Here is a 24,084-nt window from a genome sequence, read left to right as displayed (position 1 = left end):
TTGCCCACAAACTTCAATGCAAAAGAGACCACAAATGAATATGCTTGCCATGATTCAGTTTAAATGCAGGGAGGAGCAGAAAGAAAGGGGTAAAGGTTGTGAAAGGTAAAATGAATGAATGGATAAATTATTAAAAAAAAGGCTCTGTTTGGGGCTGGGGTTGTGGCTCAGTGGCAGAGCATTTGCCTCACATATGTAAGGCACTGGGTTCCATCCTCAGCACCACATAAATAAATAAATAAATAAATAAACAAACAGACAAAATAAAGATATTGAAAAAAAGTAAAAAAACATATTTTAAAAAAAGGATCCTTTTCCACACAGCTTTGGGATTGTCCATTTTGCACTTGTTTACTGTCTAAAACATAGTTTATTAATTTTATTTTATTGTGTTTATTTATTTATTTAGTTTTTGGTACCAAGGATTGAACACAGGAACACTTTTTTTATTTTGAGGCAGGGTCTCACTAAGTTGCTTAGGACCTTGCTAAGTTGCTGAGGCTGGCTTTGAACCCTCCTGCCCCAGCATTCCAAGCCACTGGGATTACAGGCATGAGCCACCACACCCGGCTTAATTTTATAATCAGTAAGAACAATGGTATAATTTTCATTTTGAGAAATAAAAATAGTATTTTTAAAGTTTTGTTTTTAAGGCTCCAATTTTTAAATTTTTTTTCCAGAAAGTATTTACATATTTGATAACTAATGAACATTTTGCTTGTGGACTCATCAAGAAGAAGAATGAGACATAGACCATGTTCTACTCATCTTTCAAACAAAAAAATAATTGATAGAGTATACTCAAGGGATTGATTATAATATTTTCACGGAGATTTTACAAGGTAGTCAGGTGTTTTGTTTGAAGGGATTTTGTTGTTTTGTTTTGTTTTGTTTTGACACAAAAGTCTCACTATGTTGCCCAGGCTGATCTCAAACTCCTACACTTGATTAATTCTCCAACTTGGCCTCCCCCATAGCTAAAATTATAGGTTCAAGCTGCTGCATTGGACTAGCAAGGTAGACTTAAACTGAAAGAATATGTTATCTATCAATAGTGATCTCTGTTTTTAATCAGAAGTTCTAGACTGAAAGCCAAAGCCATCATTTTGATTTTTTGTTTGTTTGTTTGTTTGTGTTTTGGTGGAAGGGTTAACCAGGAATTGAACTCAAAGGCACTTGACCACTGAGCCACATCCGTAGTCCTATTTTGTATTTTATTTAGAGACAGGGTCTCACTGAGTTGCTTAGTGCCTTGCTTTTGGTTGAGGCTGTCCTCCTGCCTCAACCTCCTGTGCTGTAGAGATTACAGGCGTGCACCACCATGCCCAGCTCATCATTTTAATATTAACCCAAACTTCTCAAAATATTCAAAGTTCTAACTAGAAATAATATTTCTTCAACTGCATTTAAGTATTCAACATCACAATGGTTTTTATGCTTTCTAAACCACAGTATATTTAATAATCACATGGCCTGCGTGGAAAGAAGCATCTGCAATGAAGAAATTAAAATTCATTTCTAATGATTTCTTCTCCTATTCTCCTTTTACCCAGAATGTTTACACAGTTAGCTTCCCCAAGCCTGGTTTTGTGGAACTTGTTCCTGTGTCAATTGATGTAGGCACAGAAATCAATCTGTCCTTCAGCACCAAGAATGAGTCTGGGATCATTCTCTTGGGAAGCGGAGGAGTATCAGCACCACCTAGGAGAAAACGGAGGCAGACTGGACAGGTACTCTCACCCCTGTTAACAATGGATTTTCCCTTGTGCTTCAATTGCTTGTATACTTTTATACTCACATCATTGATTTCAACTCTCATTTTGGCTAACCAGTATTAATCATTCCATTTATCCTATTGTCTTCCTATTTCTCCCACATCACCTTCTTAGGGAAATTGACTTTTCTATATTTTCATGTTGTCAATTTGAGGTGCTGAGTCACACCTATATTTGCACCAACCTTTCATATAGTACTTCGCATATTCATATGTAAGTGGGTAGCTTATAATCTATTCAAATTATATTAATCTTCTTTTCTTTAAGGTTAACACTTTATCAGTTCTGTAGAGATTCAGCTAAGGTTTGTTCAACTTAAATTTAAATTTCTTCTAGGATCAGCTTCCCAGTTGTACTAGCTGAGGCAATGCTGTCAGAGTTTGACCAATCCAGCCTCTCTGGACACAGAGAAGGACCTGGCATAGGAGAGGCAGATGGCACCCAATCGATAGAAGCATGAACCACTATAGCCCAGTCTCACTCAAGAATGTTAAAATAAAGCCTAAGGAGCATCTGCTTTGAGTATTTACATTCCATAATCATTTGATTCTTTTAAAAACAATCCCTCAACTACTCAGATTTAGGCATCAGAACTCTTACTTCTTTTGGTACTCCTCAATACCCTCCATTATAATTTTTCATTGTATTTTTTTCATTTAACCTAATTTTTCTCAATAAAAGCATTCATAGAAATTACCTAGCCCACCATTATCAGAAGAGTGAAATGCTTTACAAGTATGGCCTCGAATGTGCACATACCTTTGTGAACCAAATGTGATTTTTTTTATTATATGTGTTTTTTAAAATTAATTTTAGAATTTAATATTTAATCTAATATATGTGATAGAGTCTTATCTTATTCTTTTTCTAAAAATAATATAGCCTGCACAAAATATTAGCAAATAGAATTTTAAAAAATATAGAAACCATGAGTAATTTGGGTTATCTCAGGAATGCAGGGATCATTTAATATTAGCAAATCTAAATATCCTATAATCATCCCAGTACATACAGAAAAAAACATTGGGTGAAACATAACACCCATTCAAAATTTTAAAATAAAGTGAGAAGAGGAAGAAATTTCCTTAGCCATCTGTAAAAATTTATAGCAAGTATTCTTAATAGAAAAATGTTACAAACATTTGTTACAAATTTAAACCCAAGAATAGTTATTATTATTGAACTGAAAAAAGTATAAGTAAACATACTATAAGAATAAGTATAAAATTTAAGAATAAATATAACAAGTTAGACCTAGATGAAGAAAATTATAAAAGTGTATTGAAAGGCATTAAAGTAGTCCTTAATAAATGAGTGTATTCAACATGTTAATGGAAAGACTCAATATTAAAAATATGTCAATTCTCCCAAAAGTGATTCAATTTCAGTATCTTATATCATAATAGAAAGGAGACCTGGGTAAAGAGGAAAAGAGGGAAAAGGGGAGCTACTGGAATTGAAATTGACCAAGTTATACTGTTATATTGTTTGCATGTACAAGTCCCACTATTGTGTATGATTATAATGTACCAATAAAAATTTCCATCAATGACCCAAACCTCCCAAACTCCTGAAATTGAAGAATAAGATGGTAAGCTTAGACTATCAGATATCAGCGCATTATAAGAGTTTGGGATTGTAATGCTGTGATATTCATTCATGGAAAATTCTGTCTGGTGAAACAGAAAAAAAAAAAAAAAAAACCCTGTCTATCCCAAGCATAGATGGACATGACATTTGACACTAAGTGGCACTGCAAGTCATTAAGAAAACAGTGAACCCATTCAGTGAATGATATTAGGATAATTGGTGATCTATATGAATAGAATGAAGCTGAATTTCTTCTTAATATCAAACCAAAAAGATAAATTTCAAGTGAATTAAAGTCTTAAATATAGAAAGAAAAATAACATGTTTGGAAGAAAATATGGAAGGATAACTTTCAATCTTGAGGAAGAGAAGGGTTTATTGAACAAAATAGAAGCAAAAAAATCATTAATTTAGAACTCTCTCTCTATACACATACACACACACCACAAGCCCCAGCCTGGAAAGTTACTGAATATATAACCTTCAAAAATCTGGTAAATGAGGATTGGGGTTGTGGCTCAGTGATAGAGCACTTTCCTAGCACGGGTGAGGCTCTGGATTTGATCCCAGCACCACATATTTAATTAATTAATTCATTAAAGGTCAATTTTTTTAAAAAAAAATCTTATAACCAGCATATAAAAGTAACTCTTACAAACAGAAAAGAAAAACAAATAGAGACAATAATGAAGATTTGACTAGACATTTCAGAGAAGAGAAAACATGATTAATCCAAAAATATTTTTTAAATGTTCAACCTCAGTGTAATGTGAGAAGTGCAACTTCAGGCCACACTAGGTTTTTAGACCACTTAAAATGAGAAAACACTGGGAAATATCATTGTACCAAGTATTGGGAAGACCTTGGTCAAAGGAAACTCTCAATCACAGCTGGAAGAAAAGAGGGAGTGGCTACAGTCTCTTTGGAAAGTGATTTGACACAATCTTATAGAGTTGAACTTTCCACTCCCATGTGTATGCCCAGACTCTTTCACAGCTGCATAATAAGACATGTACAAGAATGTTCATAGAAACATTTCTAACCATAGCAGAAAAAGTAGAAACCACCTCATCCTCATGAACCCGAGAACAAATAAGCAAACTGGCATTTTTGCATAATGGGATATTAAGAGTGGCCACAAGGAATAAGTTGTAATTAAACAAGACAACATGGATGGATAGAAGCCATATGGAAATGAAAAATGATACTATTTATAGATTTTTAATACAAGAAGCAGTAAATAACTCCATTTACGGGTATGTATATGTGCATTTTTAAAAATAACTTTTTAAAAACATGGAAATAATGAAGGTATAATCCATATTAGTGGTTGCCTCTGACATATAGTTACCTCTGGAAGGAGGTAGATGGGATCAAGAAGCTCATAGGAGATATAACAATAGTTTCTTAAATTATGTGATGGATTCACAGGCAGATTTTACTGCACAGTATGAACACAACTTCATCATTTGTATGTATATCACACTATGAGGAATGTGTCAAATAGTCATAATAAAATATTTTTTGGAGAGTAGAGGGAGAAAAGCATTATTTCATTTTTCACTGCACAAAATAATCACTGAATAAACATAAAACATGAGAGCTCCTTTAAATCCTTTATCCTTTAATCCTGAAAAATAAAATTATTTTCTCACTGTTACAAATGATAAGCTAGTTATAATAGGGAGACCAGACCTAACATTCCAAAATACATTTCTACTACACTATATTTGTTTCCTTGCTCATTGCAGAATAATGAAGTACTACCTACTTACTAGCTTCAAATTTCTCTTCATCAGGACTAATTAAGTGGACCTGAGTCACCAGCTTTCAGGATATTTCTTTAAGTAGAGCATGTTCCTATTAAAACAATTAAAATAAGAAAACATGAAGTACTATAGCACAAAATAAATTAGAAATAAAATTTAATGTTCCAGAATTTTAATTATAATGAATATCTAATATCTAATTTTTAAAAATTGCATAGTGATTGTTATCTGAAGAAGGAAAGGAGGTTAAATAATACCAGTCTGTTGTAGAATCAATGCTGATTAAATTGACATGTTTTAGCTTTCAAAGATAACAGTTTTGATATGCAGAGGGTTGTTTGTGATTGTGTTCTGCTAAATGGGTTTGTGATGTCAAACAGCTGAGAAATGCTCAAGTAAATAGTTTGTGGCTGCCCCTTTGGGGAATGGTGAGTACTAATCTAGATCCTCAGATTATTTTGTGCTGGACGTGGACCTGCGTAAATGATGCAGTACAGTATTGAAGACATGAGGATTTTGATAGAAACCATCTCCACTGCCATAAGACCCCGTGATCATGTGCAGTGGGTGCCCAGTGGTCCACAAGAAAGGAAATGTATTTGGCATCTGCTTTGGGGACGAGGACTGCATTCAAGCTCCCTGGGGTTCACAATCAGATATCAAAACCATACTGGTTGCTATGGTAACCATAGCAAGAAGAGGCAGACGTGTTTGTGGATGAAAAAATTGTCTCCTTCTTTCTAAATGTGGGAGACAAGTTACATGTTTGTGATAGAAATCTATCACACCAGATCGAGAGCAAACTGAAGTCTAAACATTCAAAATACCATGAGGTTGAGAGTCAGACCTCATTTCCAGAGGCCAGCCTTGTGCCTGTGAATACAAGAGAGACAGATTTTGTGGACACCCTTTGTGTTCTTTTGTGAGTTAGAGGACCAATTCAAACACAGCTGTTAGATTCAGCATTACAAACCTGCTTGGCAGAGAACTGCTATATTACTATCTGCACTTTCCACATCATCTAACAAGCAAAAATGGTAAATGGTTAAAAAGACATTGCCAAATACTCTAATAACTCTGTTTAAGAAAATATTGAGTTGTCTTCAGTAAGATCTCAGGCCAGATGAAATTGTGGCTCTGTCAGAACATCTTACAGCTAAGCCATAGATGAGTCTCCTTTTCATCTTCAATAACCATTTCTCATTGCAGGCCTATTATGCCATATTCCTCAACAAGGGGCGTCTGGAAGTGCATCTCTCCATGGGGACACGAACAATGAGGAAAATTGTTGTCAAACCAGAGCCAAGTCTGTTTCATGATGGGAGAGAACATTCTGTTCATGTGGAGAGAACTAGAGGGTAACTATAGCACTAGAATACTTACTGTGTCAACTTCCTTTCCAGCCTTGGTCTCTGCCTGAACTTTAGTGTGTATGGATATACTATCCATCATAAAATGAAAAAGTACCTTAATTTCCTTTTCTTACACTTTGTATTTCAGGAACCTCATTTAGCCAGGCCCTTAAGAATTCTGTTCTTAACAGCTTTATCCTCTACAGGTCTCTGTTCCACCTCTAGAATAACCAAATGAATCTTCTGAATCTAGAGATAAGAAAAATCCCTCCTTCTTCATCTCTCAATACTCTCTTCTCAAATAAGGCATGCACATAGTAAAGCTCACAGAAAAGCTCAGCCAGAGCCAGCAACCATTGGCAGCTCTGATTTCATTCAGGTTCCAAATCAGTTATGGCAGCTGCTTAGAATCCTGTCACAGATACGGTAGCGTGGCGACAGCAGCTGCATGACCTACTGAGCCTCTTGTGTGAGTGTTTCATCCCTGTCTCCTCCCCAGGGTGTGCAGAGTTCCTGCAGTACCTTCATGAGGGATCGGAGTCAAGGTAGAGAAGGGGAATGGCCACTACCCCGCAATCCTTCCATGGAGACCTCCACTCCACAGATCCACAAGAGCAACTGCTCCTCTTGCTCTGATCTAGGGAATTGGCTTTAACAGTACACAGACCGATTTCCTGTATCTTCAGTTGTTACCATACTTAATACTTTCTTTATTGGAAAGTCATCAGTATTTTTCATCAAAATATTGTACAACTCAGAAAGTTAAATTAGTTTTGAAGGACAGTTAGAGAAAAAAAAAACAGAAACCCAGAGACTTCAGGGGCCTCAGCCCTCCAAACAAGCAATCCATTTATTAGACTGGAGCATAGAAAAGAGCTAAACATCAAATATAATGAAACCTCAAAACACAGAGAATACTTTTAAATGAAACACAAGTATGAATGTGTAACAATAGTTCAAACAAGCAGTTGCTATTCTGTAGCTAAAGATCTATATTTTCTAATTATCCTCTTGTATAGATAACAGTTTAGATGAATAATAAGGATTTCTTATCGTCTAAGTAAATAATAAAGCTTTCCTCAGCTCGCTTTGTTATTATTACATAGAGCATTAGGTTGTAGGCTGAATTGATGCTAAGCATTCCTGCAGCGTCTACTAACCAAGATGTTTAGAAACCATGATTAAGACAAATGAGCGATCAATAGTTGGACAAAATCAGAACTTTTACCAATTTAACAGCCAGATATTGTAGTCGTGGTTTCCAAAAAGAGCAGCAGACTGGATTTTTGTGTTCAAACCTGAAGGAACACTTTAGAATATGATTTTACATGTCTTCTTGACTAGATTTTATGGCCTTTGCCAAAAATGAATACTTCTTACTGTGGGAAGAACTTTTTTTAAGAGCTGTGAACTTAAAAGAATTTCAATTAAGAAATGCAAATTTGAGAAATATAGTTGACCCAAAATCACCCAAAATGTATTATTTTCTAGAGAAAGAATTTTGAAATCCCCAAATGCATTATGAGGTTGTACTAAGGTGTCCTTTTAACAGGTGTCTCTTCAAGAAGGGCATTTTATTACGCCAGCTTCACAGCTGTTGACTATCAATCCAGCCTTCATTTGATTAAGCTCAGTGGATAGTACTTCCTTGAAAACTGGTCATTCTGCTAATTGGCCATATAAACAAACGGTCTTGCCATTCACTGTTAATTACAGGATAATGTTGAACATATTAGTGTGTAGTCACTGAACTCTGTGCCAAAACAAGAACACATTTGCTTCCATAATGTCTTTTTCAGTGTTCTAAGGTCGAAACAGCATTACCCTCTACTTTATAAGAAGGTACTTCATAAAGCTGATTAACCAGAGATCACTAATGTCCACCTGAACTTCACTCTGAAACATTTTAATGCTTCATATACCAATTCTATGATATTATTTGTCAAATATTACACAGACATTGCTTTTTAATTATTCTAAATGTACATGAGAAGTGTATTACTATTATTTCATCATGGATGAGAAGGAAGTAACTGAATTGCACAAAATCACATATCAGAAACAGAAAGACAGGTTTTTAACCCAGACATATTTGTCTTAAATACTTCTATCCATGCTTGACAAACTATTTATTCTTACCCTTACTTGTGACCTTAAAGGTTTCTTTTACTTCAAGTTAATTATAATATACTTTAGGAATATTGTTTTCTCTCAACACTTTTCAGACCATAAATGTCAGTCACCATTTAGGTTTTCCTAAAACCCTGGATAAGATAGTGTTTTTAATATCACCTCATAAAATCATTGGGTTTTGACCAAATTAGAGGACAGACTTCCCAAGATCAAACTTCTGTCTCCCCCTCTGCCTCTTTTCACTCCTCTTTCCTCATTTGTTCTTCTTTTCTACCCCTTCCTCTGGAAAAAAAGTTCTCATTTCAATCACTTTGTTATCTAATTTCTTGGTACTCCGGTGACCTCTGCTTTTTGTGAGTGCTCTAGCCTCTGACACTTCTTCCAGCATCTACCTCAGCAGTTCTAACTGGATGAGGGCCAGAAATGGCTGAATAGGCAACTAAGATAAGCAACTGAATTGGGTTTCTCCTCTGCGAAAGGATTCTACATGTAGGTACCAAATGAGGCTAAAGACCATGAAGTTGGGTCAGATATTTCAGGCATAATTGGGGTTTCCAGAATGAGAGCATGATTTGGACACTACCACCCAAATATTTTCTTCCTTATCATTGAGATTCAATTTTGTTCATGTAAATTACAATGTCAAGATACTTAATATGCAATTCAATTGGTGGTGGCTTGAAGAAACAAAAGTCTTGGACCAATATTTTGAACAAAAAAGGAAAAGAATGTAAGTAATAAAATATTTAATTATGAGGGGCTGGGGCTGTAGCTCAGGGCAGAATGCCTGCCTCGCATGTGTGAGGCACGGGTTCAATCCTTAGCACCACATAAAAATAAATACATAAAAATATTGTGTCCATCTACAACTATATATATATATATATATATATATATATATACACATTTAATTATGAAACCCTAAGAATCAACTGCTAAAATTGTAAAAGAAAATGACAATAGAGCTGACCTGTCATAATATTAATAAGTAATGCAGCATTTATTATGGTGTTTTGCACAAAGAAGAAGAACCTCAGTAAAAAGTTATTACATGAATTTAAAAAAAAAAATAGAAAACACACCAGATTCATAATGGCCACGTTGGTAAAGTCCTTCTGTACATAAGTACTACATAAATCATTTAGATTTGATGCACTTAATGTGTAAAATATGAGCTGAATCCAGCTATTGTCTTCTAGCAATGCCCTTATTAAGTAAAACAGCCTCGGGGGAAACCCTTAATTAATGTTTTCCAGTGTTTGAAGTAGGTATTTTTATCTCTATTTTATAAATGAATGAAATGAAATTGAGCATGATTAAATAACTTGCCCAAGGTCACAGCACTAGTAGGCTTCCACACTAGCACTTAATTCCAGTCTGTTCCTTCTGAAAGCCCTCATTCATTCCACATCACTACCCCAGGATCTAGTAGCAAAGGACTTATATCATGGTCCTTGGGGCAGAAGCCAACTATAGAATCTACACCAGAAAAAGGAGGGCTCCTGGCTCCTTAAAACTCTAATCAAGAGCAGAGATTTGCTCTCTTATTTAAGAGTGGCTTACACACTCATTAAAGCCCCTAGAGGCACCACTTCATCGGTAAGCAAGAGATTGCTTTTAATTGAAGGGAGAAACATGGGGTGACTGGAGTGGGGGTAGGGGTGTCTCAGTGAGTCACACATACCCAGAAGTGAGAGGCTTCTTAAGTCTCCTAAACCTCCAATGCTCTTAGCAATGAAGTTGCACCTCCTGATATTTGCCTACATATTCTTCCACAATCTCTTTTCTTAAAAACATCATTTTTCCTTTGAAACTAAATCTGACCAATTCCCTGTACACCCCCTTGAAAAGTGATATCTTGAGCCATAGCAAAATCCATCTTTTGTTCTTTTCTCTTTTGAATTGTATCAAAGTGGATCCATAATCAGTAACAATTTGTTGCCTTACTATATTGTTTCCAGTTCCACATGTGTATGTGTTTTTGTTTTGTTTTTAACTTATAAAATCAAGTAAGATAGCCCTTTAGGACTGCATTGTCCACCAGAGTACTTTGGTTTTATTTTCAAATAGGAAGTAAGTTTTCAGTGATCCATTTATGATCTTGGGGCTGGTGGCTAATATTGATGACATTTATCACTAATGGCACCCAGATGACTGTTGGAACCAAGCTCAAAACCTACTTCAACAACAAAAGAGAAAATGCATTTGGTCATTGCAACTTTGTCTCCTGATTCTTTGCCCCAGGATCCAAGGATTATTGTGAATCAGTAGCATGAGGTTTTCAATTAGTCGTGTGTGAGTTATCTCTCATAAGCAAATTAGGGAAAGTAATGAAACAGCCACTAAGGAAAATTGTTGCAAGGAACAATGAGCTTGGTGTTCTTGCCTGCCTCTTCTATTCAAAAGCCAGCAGCTACAATCTTTATAAAACAACGTACTGTACAGTGTTTGCTGTTGATTCCTGCAGTCGAAGCTCTCAGGAGTACAGTTTGTCCCCTAGCAAGAAAATAATAGCCAGCACAAACCAAAAAATAAAGAGTCAAACAAAATGTGACCCCATGCTGTGCCTAACCACCTGATCCTTACAGGATTAGACATCACTGCTCAGCACAAGAGCCCCTGCGCTTACAGGCTCATGTTTTGGGCTGCAGACTACAGCTGTCCCCTCTACCAGAGGATCATTTTGCTTCTGCACATTGCCTGATTTCAGTAAGCTTTCAGGGACAGTTAAGAGAGACAAGGGACAAAATGCTGGGGAAAGAATAACAGTGGTTAATGTGGAGTTCCAAATCAGCCAATTGGGGATCACCTAAACGCTGTAGAAATGATGGGTGAGGGGCGGCAGGAAGGAGATTTCCAACTGTATTGAACAATATGTGATTCATGTTTGTTTATTTTAAATATCTTAGCATCTTCACTGTTCAAGTCGATGAAGATAAAAGACACATGCAAAATCTCACAGTAGAACAGGCTATTGAAGTCAAAAAGCTTTTCATTGGGGGTGCTCCACCTGAATTCCAACCTCCCCCACTCAGAAACATTCCTCCTTTTGAAGGCTGTGTGTGGAATCTTGTTATTAACTCTGTGTAAGTAATACTCCTTTCTACTATTTTTTTTTTAATTTGAGGATCACTAACATTATCCAAAATCATGAGGAAAGGAAGTTATAAAGATCTTAATTTAGAATTGGAAGACTGAACTGGGGGTCTGAAAAGGGAGGGCATGGTGGTCTGATTCATTATGGAGGAATGAAAACTAAGAAAAAAATATTTTGTTCTATTCAATTAGCCCCATGGACTTTGCCCAGCCTGTATCCTTCAAAAATGCAGACATTGGTCGCTGTACCCATCAGAAACCCCGGGAAGATGAAGATGGAGTAGTTCCAGCTGAAATCATTATCCAGCCTGAGCCAGTTCCCACCCCAGCCTTCCTTACTCCCAGCCCAGCTGTGGCACATGTGAGTGTTTATATCTCCATTGCTTTTGAATCTTCATTTGGTGTTTTGAGTCATTTTTCAGAAGGGCAATCGTTCAGGGAATCAGATATACTCTACTGCTGGGATTGGAAATGAAAATCTACTCCCCTCACATCTACCTTGAGTTATTTTTATTTATGTGTTTCCCTAGATTTTTGTTTATAAAATAGTACAGTTTCAGTTGGAAAGTTGGAAATCAGAAATATCCAACATTAGCAATAGAAGCTACCTAGAATACCAACACAGAAAGGGAATCATATCACTTTTTAATCATATCACTTTTTTTTTGGTACTTGGGGTTGAACTCTGGGGCACTCAACCACTGAGCCATATCCCCAGCCCTATTTTATATTTTATTTAGAGACAGGGTCTCACTGAGTTGCTTAGTGCCTTGCTTTAGCTGAGGCTGGCTTTGAACTTGTGATCCTCCTGCCTCAGCCTCCTGAGCCAATGGGATTATAGGTGGGCACCACCATGCCGCACTACAATCATCACTTTTATTTTCCATTTCACACATAGATCTCATACCAGTGCCCATAAAATTTGGTAATCTAATTTTTAAAATTCATAATACACAATTAAAACTGGTTCTAAACATGTAAATGTGTGAGTCTACTATGATTTTTTATTATGGTACACACACATATACATATACACAAAATGTGTCACAGTGCAGGAGGTAGTAGTCAGACAGCCTGGAGTCAAATCCCAATTCAACCAATCCTAGTTTAACCAAACCTCTATATGAATTTGGGAAAGCTAAAAGGGAATAAAGAGAAGGGAGGGGAAATGGGAATAGAAAAGACAGACTAAATCGGACATAATTTTCCTATGTTCATATGTGAATACATGACCACTGTAACTCCACATATGTACAACCAGAAGTGTGGGATCCTAATTATAGAATAAGTTACACTTCATGTATGTATAATATGTCAATGTATACTCTACTGTCATATATATCTAAAAAGAACAACAAAAAGAATTTAGGAAAGCTGTTTGGCTGAACTATTCCTCAGTTTCCTCATTTGTGAAGTGAGGATATTAATAGCACGTATGTCAAAGAGTTATTATCAGGATATTAAAAGAAAATCTTTGCTACATGTCTGCCATAAACTAAGTATTTTATATATATCATTATTATTATATGGTAATCTTAATAATTACTGCCTTCAAAAGCTTAATGTTTCAGCTGCTATCTAAACAATTTCCATTTAATGTTATTGTAACTGTCATAACTGCTTTTTAAAAAACAGATTGTCATTCCACTTTGAGTGGATTTTATAAGCATTAGCTAACTTAAGTAACTCACCCCCTCACCCAGAAAATTTAACCCTTAACCCTATGGATCTTAATCCAAAGTCTGGCTTGCTATCACTACAGCATGCTGCCTTTACAATATATTCTTCTTTGAGTAGTCCATTGTGGGATTTTAGAGTATTTGTAGTTTTTCACTATTAGAAACTAAACTCTTGATAAGCACTTCTGTGAATCAAACTTTTTCCATCATTTCTGACTTTTTTAATAGAATAGATTCATGGATGGTGAATTATGAAACCAAAAAGTGAATATGTCTGAGGTTCTCAGCACATGTATCTGAATTGCCTTTTCCAGTGGTTATACCCGTTTACATTCTTACCACCATAGTGTCAAAGGGGTCAATTTCATGACACTCTCAACAGCACATGATCACATCTATAATCCAGAAGTGGGTGGAACATGTTGTCTTGAGTGTAGATTTGGAAAACTCTTGACCATCTCATTTTCTTCATTGATTTCCTTGATGAAATGGGTTGTTCTGTAAAGCTATGAGCTCTTTATCACTAGAAAAATTATTAAATGACAGGGCAGATAATCATCATTCAGTAAAAGTGGTCATTTACTCCAAGCATAAATTTAGCCTCTGTAAAATGTGAACCTTACACCTACCTGGCTTACAGCATGGAGTTATAGGAGATAATGTATGTGGAAGTTCTTTAAGAATTGGAAGAAGCACATCATCACATAGATACACTGAGGGATCTCTGTCTTTAGTGAGTGATTGGTATGAGTCCATTACTCTGTGGTCATCTTATATTATTTTATTTGATCCTGACAAGCTATTAATTATTTTATTTACAATTTTTGGAAATACTATTAATGTTATCTCACCAAAGAAAATACCAAGGATCACAAAACAAGCAAGGTAAATGCCATCAATCATGTGGAGTGATTTCCCCCTGAGGTATCAGGAGATCCGCTACAGGGATTTCAGAATGTTCTCTCAGCAATTTTATACCATGACCTCTGTCTATATCTTTCCCCAGCAAAAGGAAGGTTAATGATCCTCCTTATTTTCCCCTTATATTTCTAAGTGTTGCCTAAGCTCAAGAATGTGTTTTCAATTGAAGAATTAAAAACATGATATTTTGACCTTAGAAATAGTCTTTTTTGACCTTAGATCCTCATATGCCTTTATAAAAGGCATCATTTTTGATTTCTAAGGAAATAGACCTTAATTTCTCAACAACACACTTAAAATTATAAACTACAGTTGACAAGAGCCCTACAGATATCTGGTCCTGTCCCCTTCTTAGATCTAAGTGTGAATTCCTTATGTGTGATATTTGATGTGGGCTTGCAGCCTTTGCTTGAATATTTCATTGACAAGAATTTTCCAGGGTCGTGATGAGCAGGTTCAAAGTGTTAGAAAGCCATTGGTTATATTGAAGTCAAACTGTATCCCTGTAACTTCCATCTAATGATGGTGCTTCCATAACTAAACACATTAGCATCCTTTCTAATGACCCTTTGAGGTTTCAAAAATAGTTAAGTCTTGTTCTCCCCAGACTAAATATCCCACCTGATCAGATATTCTTTGTATGACCAAATTTATAATCTTAATATCCCAGGAAATCAATACTCCTGAGTTTGAAATATCCCTGTTAAAATATGGCACATAGGACAGACCATACTCCTCAAAAAAAGAAGTGACTAGTTCAAGGGACATTACTTCCTCCCTGAGTCTATTATTATTTTTCTATGAATGTACCTGAACTGTTAATGTTTTCAACAGATGCATCATTGCTATTGACTCCTAAATTGGTACCATATTTTCTCAAGGAAACCTCACCCTGTGGGCCTTCTTATCACTAGAATTTCCTTCAGTCAGGTCTCTCATCTTGTACCTGTTGGTTCGGTTTGGACTTTTGGAGAAGACCCCTGCTGGCCTTCAATAATCCCCTTACTTTCCTTAGTGCTCACCAGATGTCATTTTGTAGGTCATCTCAAGCACATCCCTCTGTGGTTTCTAAAAACAACATTTTTCTGGGACTGAAGGTTTTCACTCTTTTCAGTTTTCTTGGAACTTTCTGTTCTAATTCTGGTTTCCCTTTTCTCTTAACAATCTATGGTTTAATTTTTCCAAAAATATAGCATTCGTTGGTAGACAATGACAAAGCCAACTAGTTATGGAGCAGCCCAGTTGGTTGTTCTGGAATGAATAGCAAAGAAGTTACCTAGCTAGAGAAGACCTTAGCAATTCGAACATGGTTCAAGGTTACACACATTAGTGAGAACTGGCACTGAAGCCACTAATGCATCTAAACTCTACCTGCTATTGACTCACTCTTGTACATAGTAATTATTTATGATGTTGTGGTCAGAATTATAATTTTAGAACTTTCTTTATGGAATTGTGTTGTAGAAATTCAGATCGTGGAGCCATACATATCTCCTCTTTTAGTTTAATTTCTTTCTTATTTTCTGTCTTTTTTGGGTGGGGATGTGGAGAGGAGTCTTCTCTTTAAAGGTTACTAAAACTTAAATGTTTAACTTTTTTTTTTTCTTTTCTTTTTTTTTTTTTTTTTTTTTTTTTGGTGCTAGGGATTGAACCCAGGGCCTTGTGTGAGGCAAGCACTCTAACAACTGAGCTATATCCCCAGCCCATTAACAATTTATTTTAAATAAGTATTTATTAAGCATCTAATAAATGCAGAGATGAAGAAGAGAGCATCATTGATAGTGGCAGGGGGCGGCCTTAGCAAGAGTGATAACACAAGAGTAAGTAAGCATTAGCTTTCCTGCAACCACCCATATTTGTTCAATGAACTCTGGCAGGTGCCTGGTCCTCTCTAAATGTAAGGTAACCCATTGAAAGATAAGATAATAATATCTACCTTTGAGGATTATCATGAGGGAAGAAGTTACACATTGCATGCAGAGTCCCTGGTTCATGGTAATACCCCATGGCTCTGTCAATCCTTCTGTGTGACTAGCTAGTTCAATCTTTCATACTTATAGGGTGAGGCAAGCACCAGGGAATATGGGTTGCTGGTGAGTATTCTACTTTTAAGCAATTTCAAACTCCAACATGTAATGGTTAGAACTCAAGTTTGTCATCATTTATAATTCTCAACATTTTCTTTTTTAAATCAAAGTTTATTTAGATTTTTAAGAATTGTCATTTAATAATTAAGACTTACAAGTTAATTTTTGATGTGGAAGTTTCTGGTATATGAGCCCCATATTTGTTCTAGTGCAATTGACAGAAAAGATCTCCTCTTCTTCCTTCTTTTTCTTCTTTACACCCAACCCAGTCAGCAGCTAACAGCAAGAAGACAGCAATTGAAGAGGATCCTGAGAAAACCTTGCCCTGGGAAAAGGATTTTACCATCATGTGGTTAATACATGATAGAACCTTGGAGATTGGAGGGCATTTCGTGCATGTTATCTCCTTTGATAGGGCAGAAGCTTATCATCTCTTTGTTCTTCCCTCTTATTTCTTAGCCCATTTAGATAAGCATTTCTGCATATTATTTGCAGATCTTTCCCATTTAGAATCACAGGGAACAGAGGAGTTAAAAATCTGGGGCCTCCAGTATTACAGAAATATGGTGATGTGTCAAAATGTGGCAAGTCCTCTGTGAATCCATGTACTATTTACACCAAGTTCTCACAAGGAGAGTGGCTGTGTGGCTTGTGCGCAATGCCTGATGCTTATTTTTTTACTTGCATCTTATGGGAAAGTTGAACTGTGAACCTCAAAGTTTAAAATGTGAAAATCAAGAAGAGCAATATAAGGAGCCATGAAGAGGGCTGTGTTGATAAGGGCTCTTTGGGAATTGAGGGGATAAAGTAGGCAGAGAAGGAAAGGATAGAGAAAAAGAAAGTGATTTCTCCAGCAGATTTAATGCTACGACTTTAAAAGCTAAGTACAGTCAAGGCCAAAGGATAAATCGATTGGATACTGATATGTATTTAAAGGAAAAACACACATTCTCTACACTTCAAGGAATCTCTCTTCAGGCATTAGTGTGTAAATATCACTGAAAATGCCCAATACCACCAAAAGAGCTCATGAGCAGGGAGTTAACATAATTCAGTTTTTTTCAATAAACAGCTTGAATAGGAATATTACATTTCAGAACATTAATGTCAGTATTTAAAAAAAATACCTAGTATCTTCCACTGAGTATTCATCCGTAAAGAAAATCATCACAAATAATCATCAGATATGATTTTAGCCCACACTTGTTAGGGAGATAATTGACTTATGAAAGAAGAAAATCATGCAATTTTTATGATGATTTGTCATTTGATGCTTTCAAGAACAAAGATGTCAATTTTCATAAATGCAATTTAAATCTCTGCTCTGCACCTATCTAAATTCAAGGGATGCTCATCAGGGAATCATGTGCTATCTTAAATCCAAATATTTATTTACCAATGCCAACCACCAATCAGAAGTTGAATATGACCACTACTTTACTCTGACTTAGAATTAAATAGGGTGAAAAGATTTTCACCTTATTAATAATGCCATACTCTCCTCTTTCCTGAACATGACTGTTGGAAGCCTGGTTTTCTTCAGAGTCCTCCCCAACCACATTACTGCTCTCATCAACAGACAAACTGCAACATTATACTCCCCCTCCAAATCCAAGTCAATCTGCCTACAGCTTGTCCAGGGTCAAGCAGATACATTAAAAAGCATATCCAGTTCCCCTTTCATATCTCATTTCCCCCAAAATGTACTTGTAGTATTTTAAAGCATCCCCACAAGGTGGCAGAATTGTAACACGTTGAGATTGATGAGCCTCTACTGAGACTGATTTTTTTTTTTTAATTGTTTAACACATTTCAGAGATCAGTGTTTCCAAAACAGCATAGGAAAAGCATCACGTCCATAAAGACTCCCCTCAAGCTCTTGTAGGTGAGAGGAGGAAAATTCATCTTGCAATGAGGCATCTTTAAATTGAAATTACCTAATGAGATCTTTCCTCCCACTCCTCTGGCTTAGCTTAGATTTCTATGGGAAGCAGAGTTGAAAATGTCCTTACTGTCAAGATCATTTCATTCTTGTGCATAGTGCAGGCATTTTCTGATGCATCTCACATGTTCTCTTTTAAAATGTTAGAAGGGAGAGAGAAGCCGGAGCTGCAGGGGGAGCAGCTCCACCCTCTGGGGGACTGAGAGAGGAGGAAGGGAAGCTGCAGCAACAGCAAGCAAACCTCTGGAACAGCGCTGCCCTGCACCCATCCTGATTTCAAAATCAGATTCAGTTCACCCCAGAGAAGGTGATGCAAAGCAGACATGATTCAGTCCAGGCTCCGTTTAACCAAGCAAGGGGAGAGATCCAGATCGTACCAGAACATTACCACACTAGAGATTAGAGGATTTTCTTCCTCCTTAAATCCTAAAGTAGATACATATAAAAACCCTCTTACACCAGCATTTCTCAGTCCTTTTCCAACTGCCAATTTTATAAAGGAAGGCGTTAGACATTTTATTAAAGCAATATCTATAATATGCATCTGATTGCAAATCGCTATTAGTGTCAGTTTGGATGTCCTCAAAGAAGAGTGAATTTACCATCCTGGCTTCTACTTTGAGGTTACCCATTAATCAGTTTGTTCCCACTGGCTGCTACAGCTTAGGCTAATTGGAGTACACCATTATGTTAACCACTGCTTCTGCCTGCTTGTCCAGATCCACCCTTTTCAAAAGAAAAAATGGGAATTTTGAGGAAAGTTCCTCATTTCAAGTAGGGTGCTCATGGTTCTTAGAAGGGCCTTGACAAAGTCCCTGTACTTTTCTGGACAGTTCTTTTCCTAAAATGACTTAAGCAGGGCCACTTTCATCTTGAAAATGTATGTGATAAAGAACTGTTGATGAGCTCAGAACCTGTTTTGGAAACACCTGTCTAGCTGGCAAAGTTATCATGGTGTTTGGGCCTCCATGTAACAGATAAAGACAAAAGCTCTCCAGAGCATACAGGTGCCACCAGTAAAGTATCCAATCTTTGCAACTGCCACTGAGATCTGTTTAAAGACCACAATAGAATATGGCTTTATTTTACTCAAAATCAAATATGCTTTTCTATTATGTCTACATATAGTAACTGAACAAGTAGCTGCAATAGTAACAATAAGTGGATCATAATACTCTGTGGTTTCCTTTTAGGTGACATTATTGCTCCCTAATTCCTCAGTATCCATTGACATTTTCAGTTTCTCCATTTTTCAAAGATGAAGGTTTAAAGATGTGTTAGTGAAATTCTGTCCCCGTGGACTCACAGCAGATAGGATTCTCTTAGAGGTTTCTGAGAACTGTAGGCTACATGTGTTTTTTGAGAAGGTCCTGTGTACAGGAAATATTGCAAAAGATTGATAAATGATCCCAGTTCTATTAATAGCGTCACTGAGGGCTGAGGCATTAAGCCACCAGAGCCTTTCCATTTGTGCTCTCACTGTGGGCAGTGGAAATAAGGTGCCGTGAGGAGCATTTTTCCTTCCTACCCACTGGGTTTTTGCATTGCTATATGAATTTTAGCCGCAGTCTGCTCTTTATAACTGACCATCTCCTGGGAAGCAAGAAGAGAAATACTTCCACGAAGACCAATTTTACAGCATTTTGAAACACTTTAAGCCCTTTACCTGCTGTGGCAGAGTGTTGCATTTGACTAAACTCAAGAGAAAAGAGAACAAGGCTATTCCTCAAGTAAAGATTTCTTGTGTGCTGATGAGTCATCTCAGAGGTACATTGGAACACTCTGCATCCAAAGCAAGCCCTGGGCTGTTTGGAAACCTCTGCTGACTCAGCACTCACTGGGGCAGTGGTCCATCCAGAGCTATTAAGCTCAGATCTTAAAAACAGATGTGCCGGGCAGAGTGCACAGGTTATTGATTTTCTCATGTACTGCGTGTTCTAAAAGACGTCTTAAGCTGCCTGTACATGGAGCTATCTTGTGAAAATAGAGAACAGGGAAAGAGGTTTGTGGATTTGGTCATATGCACAGCCTTGATTACTGGATTGTTTGTTATGGTAGCCTAATATGGTACACATAGCCAGGATCGATTGTATAATTTGCAAGGTTCAATGCAAAATGAAAACGTAGGGCCCCCTGATCAAAAACTGTTCAGGATTTCAAGATGGTGAGGGCAGAGCATTAAACCAAGTGACAGCACAGCTCTGTACCTAGCTGTCCCTCTTAAGCACCCCAGGAACCTCATCTTTGAACAGGAGCAGTGGAAATGGTGTATGGTAGTTTACATTAAAAAAAAAAAAATGTGCTGGGTTGCCTAGCAACTGACTAAGGACCTGAATGGGCTGACTTGCAGGTTTAGATACACCATCTTGAAAGTCTAAATTCATGGCAACCTCCTAGTAGACTGATAATTTTTAAGGAAAAGTAATATAGTGGGAGATGGAAATGGGAGGGCAGAAAGGAACACTTTCTCCTACTCTTATAATGCAGGTGGCTAGCGTGTTGTTTTCCTTGTTCAATCTTCCAAGAATAAGATTCTTCATAAGTGAAATAAATGTAAAGAAGAAATTATAGTTTCCTCTGAAATATAAACAAGATTTTTCCTTAGAGGATAATGAAAATATGAATTAATCAATAAATTTTTGAGCACACTTATTTAGCAATTCAAGGGTGTGATATAGAAAAACTGATTCACATTCACTGAGCATTTAATAATAAGTACCTGCTATGCTATAGATTACAGAGATGAATAATAGTTTTTATTCTTAAGGAATTTATACCTAGACATGAAGATAATATGTAATAAACAAATAGCAGTGTTGCCTATTTAAAAAACAGACCTCATAATCACCTCTCTTTCTCTCCTTGGTGTTTTATAGGGACCTTGTGCTGCAGAATCAGAACCAGCTCTTTTGATGGGGAGCAAGCAGTTCGGACTTTCAAAAAACAGTCACATTGCAATTGCCTTTGATGACACAAAAGTTAAAAACCGGTGTGTATTATTCTGAGATATTGCCCAAGAACTGGTAAATGAAGTATTGAAAAGTCGTGTTTAATCAAATTTCATCAACTACATTTACTAAATAATGAAATTATTTTTTTATTTACTTTTAATTTTCTGAGTACAGCAGAGAATAGAATTATATTTGTCTGGGCCTAAAGAGCTCCATTTAGGAGTAGCCCAGGCAAGCCCCATCAGAGAAGATTTTACCTATGTTATGAAAATAAACCCAGAAGTTGACACCCCTCCATCTTAGCATAACAATTCTCTTATTTTCCTCTTTCCCTTCACATGCTTGAATTTCACAGCCTTACAATTGAGTTGGAAGTGCGAACCGAAGCTGAATCAGGCTTGCTTTTTTACATGGCTCGGATCAATCATGCTGATTTTGCTACAGTTCAGCTGAGAAATGGATTGCCGTACTTCAGTTATGACTTGGGGAGTGGTGACACCAACACCATGATCCCCACCAAAATCAATGATGGCCAGTGGCACAAGGTAACCGTGCCCAGGACTTGGCAACCCTCTCTGCAGGGGTCCGGGTGGCAGCCATGGGTGTTCCCGTGGTGCCAGCACTATTTTGCCAGTGCAGGCACTAACCCTCATGCTGCTGGAATGTGGCAGAGGTTAAAAATAAAGTAAATGCTGTATACCACTTGCACAACCTTGGAAAATGTGATCCTATCCTGGGTAGGTTAATATTTGACCACTTACAAACCTGATCATGGTACTCCAGGGTTCTGCCATTGTTTCACGACTGTGGCTCCCGAACATATGTCCACAAACTGGGCCAAGGAGTTGAAGACATTCTCACTGCTCTGAGTAAGAATTATAAGATAATTATAAGATACAGCATGTGTTAATCATGAAGCTTTGGGTAGTCGATGTAGAGGAATAATATTTATTTTGAGATTATATGTTCTATTTCGAAGGTACTGTAATAAAAATTGGCCAAAGTAAAATTTGGCTACACTCAGATGGGGGCTTAAGACTTGGGGGGTCTGAAAACCAAGAGTCTGGGAATCTCTACAGTGTTGTGTTTAAAGGACCCTAAGGTACCATTTCCACCGATAGTCATTTGGAACAACTTTAAAAGGTTGGCCTTACACCCAGAAACTGGTGCTTTTATGGGCACAGAAGGCTCATTTGACAGCTTACAATCGTCTTTGGCATGACCACAAGTAGATAATGTACTGCCTGATTAAAACAAAAACTCAAAATTTGTCTCTGCACCTGTGATACCCTATTAAGTAAAGTTTCCCTGGATAGACCAATAAAATATTTAATTTTCAGAGCAGGATATTATTAGATGTTGGATTTGATGTGTTAACCTACTTTGACTTGTCATACCATATAGAAAGCCAAAGAACATTAAAAAAAATAATACAATACAAACTCCAAGTCAACCAATTTGTCTCAGAAATAAGAAATGCAATCTTTATATTTGATTGGAAGTTTATGGATAGCAAATAGTGATCTCAATGGAGGGGTTCCCATTAAGATTTATTCTTATCTCTGGTTAATGGGATAATAAATATGATACTTGAGAAAAAGTCACATTTGATGCCATGAAAAGGTTAGGATTAAGAGAGGAACTTAAATATGATAATTACCCAAATTAAAAGCAGATTTTATTTTTGAAGATTTTAAAATTACTTCCCAAACTAGAATAGATACCTATAAAATGAGTGTTAAATTACCCTAGTCCTGATCCAGATTCATTTTTAAGCCATCATTGGGCCCCAGCATTCCACAGGCTTACATAATCCCCTGGTTAAATTTAGATTCTATACTCAAGCCATTTTTCACACCCCTTCTTTTATTCTGTCCTGGAAGATACTTCCTCAACTGCCATAAATTCAGCATCGGTAGGGTTTCCATCTTCCTCCCTGACTTTGGACTAATCAGCTGCTGCAGAAATTACAGTACCTCCCCTACGCACTGCTCTCCTTCTAGTTCTGCACACAAGAAAGGCCTGTAGCAAGTATTCAATGGCATTAGGAGTACAGGTTTTGCTCAAATTAATACATTATTACAACTAGACACGAATTTTGCAGCTCACTTAATTCACATCAGTGCTATCAGTCTGCAAGTTTTCATACAACACGCCTATCTCTTGAGATGTATGCACACTTGGAAAGCTCTAGAAGCAACTTCAATCTAAAACTTACCCAGAAAAAGGTTGTGACTTTTCAGTAATGATAGTCATGGGAAAGACAAAGTTTGAAATATTATGTTAAATGGGTGTATACTCCTTTATGTTACACCTTAGCCCATAAATTATTTCACCTTTTCTTATGAATATCACACAAGTTCTTATGTCTTTTTAAATTTTTTTTTTTAGTTGTAGATAGACCTTTATCTTATTTATTTATAAGTGGTGCTAAGAATCGAACCCAGTGTCTCACACATGCCAGGCAAGTGTGCTACTGCTGAGCCACAGCCCCAGCCCCAAATTTTTATGTCTTATACTGTGCATAATTGAAATTCATTCAAGATTGGCATTAATGACTTTTTCAATTTTGTAGATTAAGATTGTGCGAATTAAGCAAGAAGGAATTCTTCATGTAGATGATGCCTCCAACAGAACCATCAGTCCCAAGAAAGCAGACATCCTGGATGTTGTGGGAATGCTGTATGTTGGTGGGTTACCCATCAACTATACCACCCGAAGAATTGGTCCAGTATGTGTCAGATTCCTTCCTTGTTGCCTAAATATCTAAGTCACTTATTTATATATGT

General features: G+C 36.7%; 1 protein-coding gene across 1 annotated transcript in view; it reads left to right on the top strand.

The window, feature by feature from the left end:
* Positions 1–24,084, top strand: part of Lama2 (laminin subunit alpha 2) — a 571,380-nt gene that overhangs the window by 538,902 nt on the left and 8,394 nt on the right. Inside the window, exons 53-59 of the mRNA XM_071613037.1 lie at positions 1,554–1,730; positions 6,344–6,492; positions 11,529–11,705; positions 11,908–12,076; positions 21,221–21,333; positions 21,651–21,840; positions 23,871–24,026. Coding sequence (XP_071469138.1) covers positions 1,554–1,730; positions 6,344–6,492; positions 11,529–11,705; positions 11,908–12,076; positions 21,221–21,333; positions 21,651–21,840; positions 23,871–24,026 — 1,131 coding nt within the window. The remainder of the gene's footprint in view (positions 1–1,553; positions 1,731–6,343; positions 6,493–11,528; positions 11,706–11,907; positions 12,077–21,220; positions 21,334–21,650; positions 21,841–23,870; positions 24,027–24,084) is intronic.

Source organism: Marmota flaviventris, chromosome 6 (assembly GCF_047511675.1).
Source record: "Marmota flaviventris isolate mMarFla1 chromosome 6, mMarFla1.hap1, whole genome shotgun sequence".
Classification (NCBI taxonomy): domain Eukaryota; kingdom Metazoa; phylum Chordata; class Mammalia; order Rodentia; family Sciuridae; genus Marmota; species Marmota flaviventris.
Note: the sequence above shows the minus strand (reverse complement) of the source record. Positions and strands in the feature narration are given on the sequence as shown.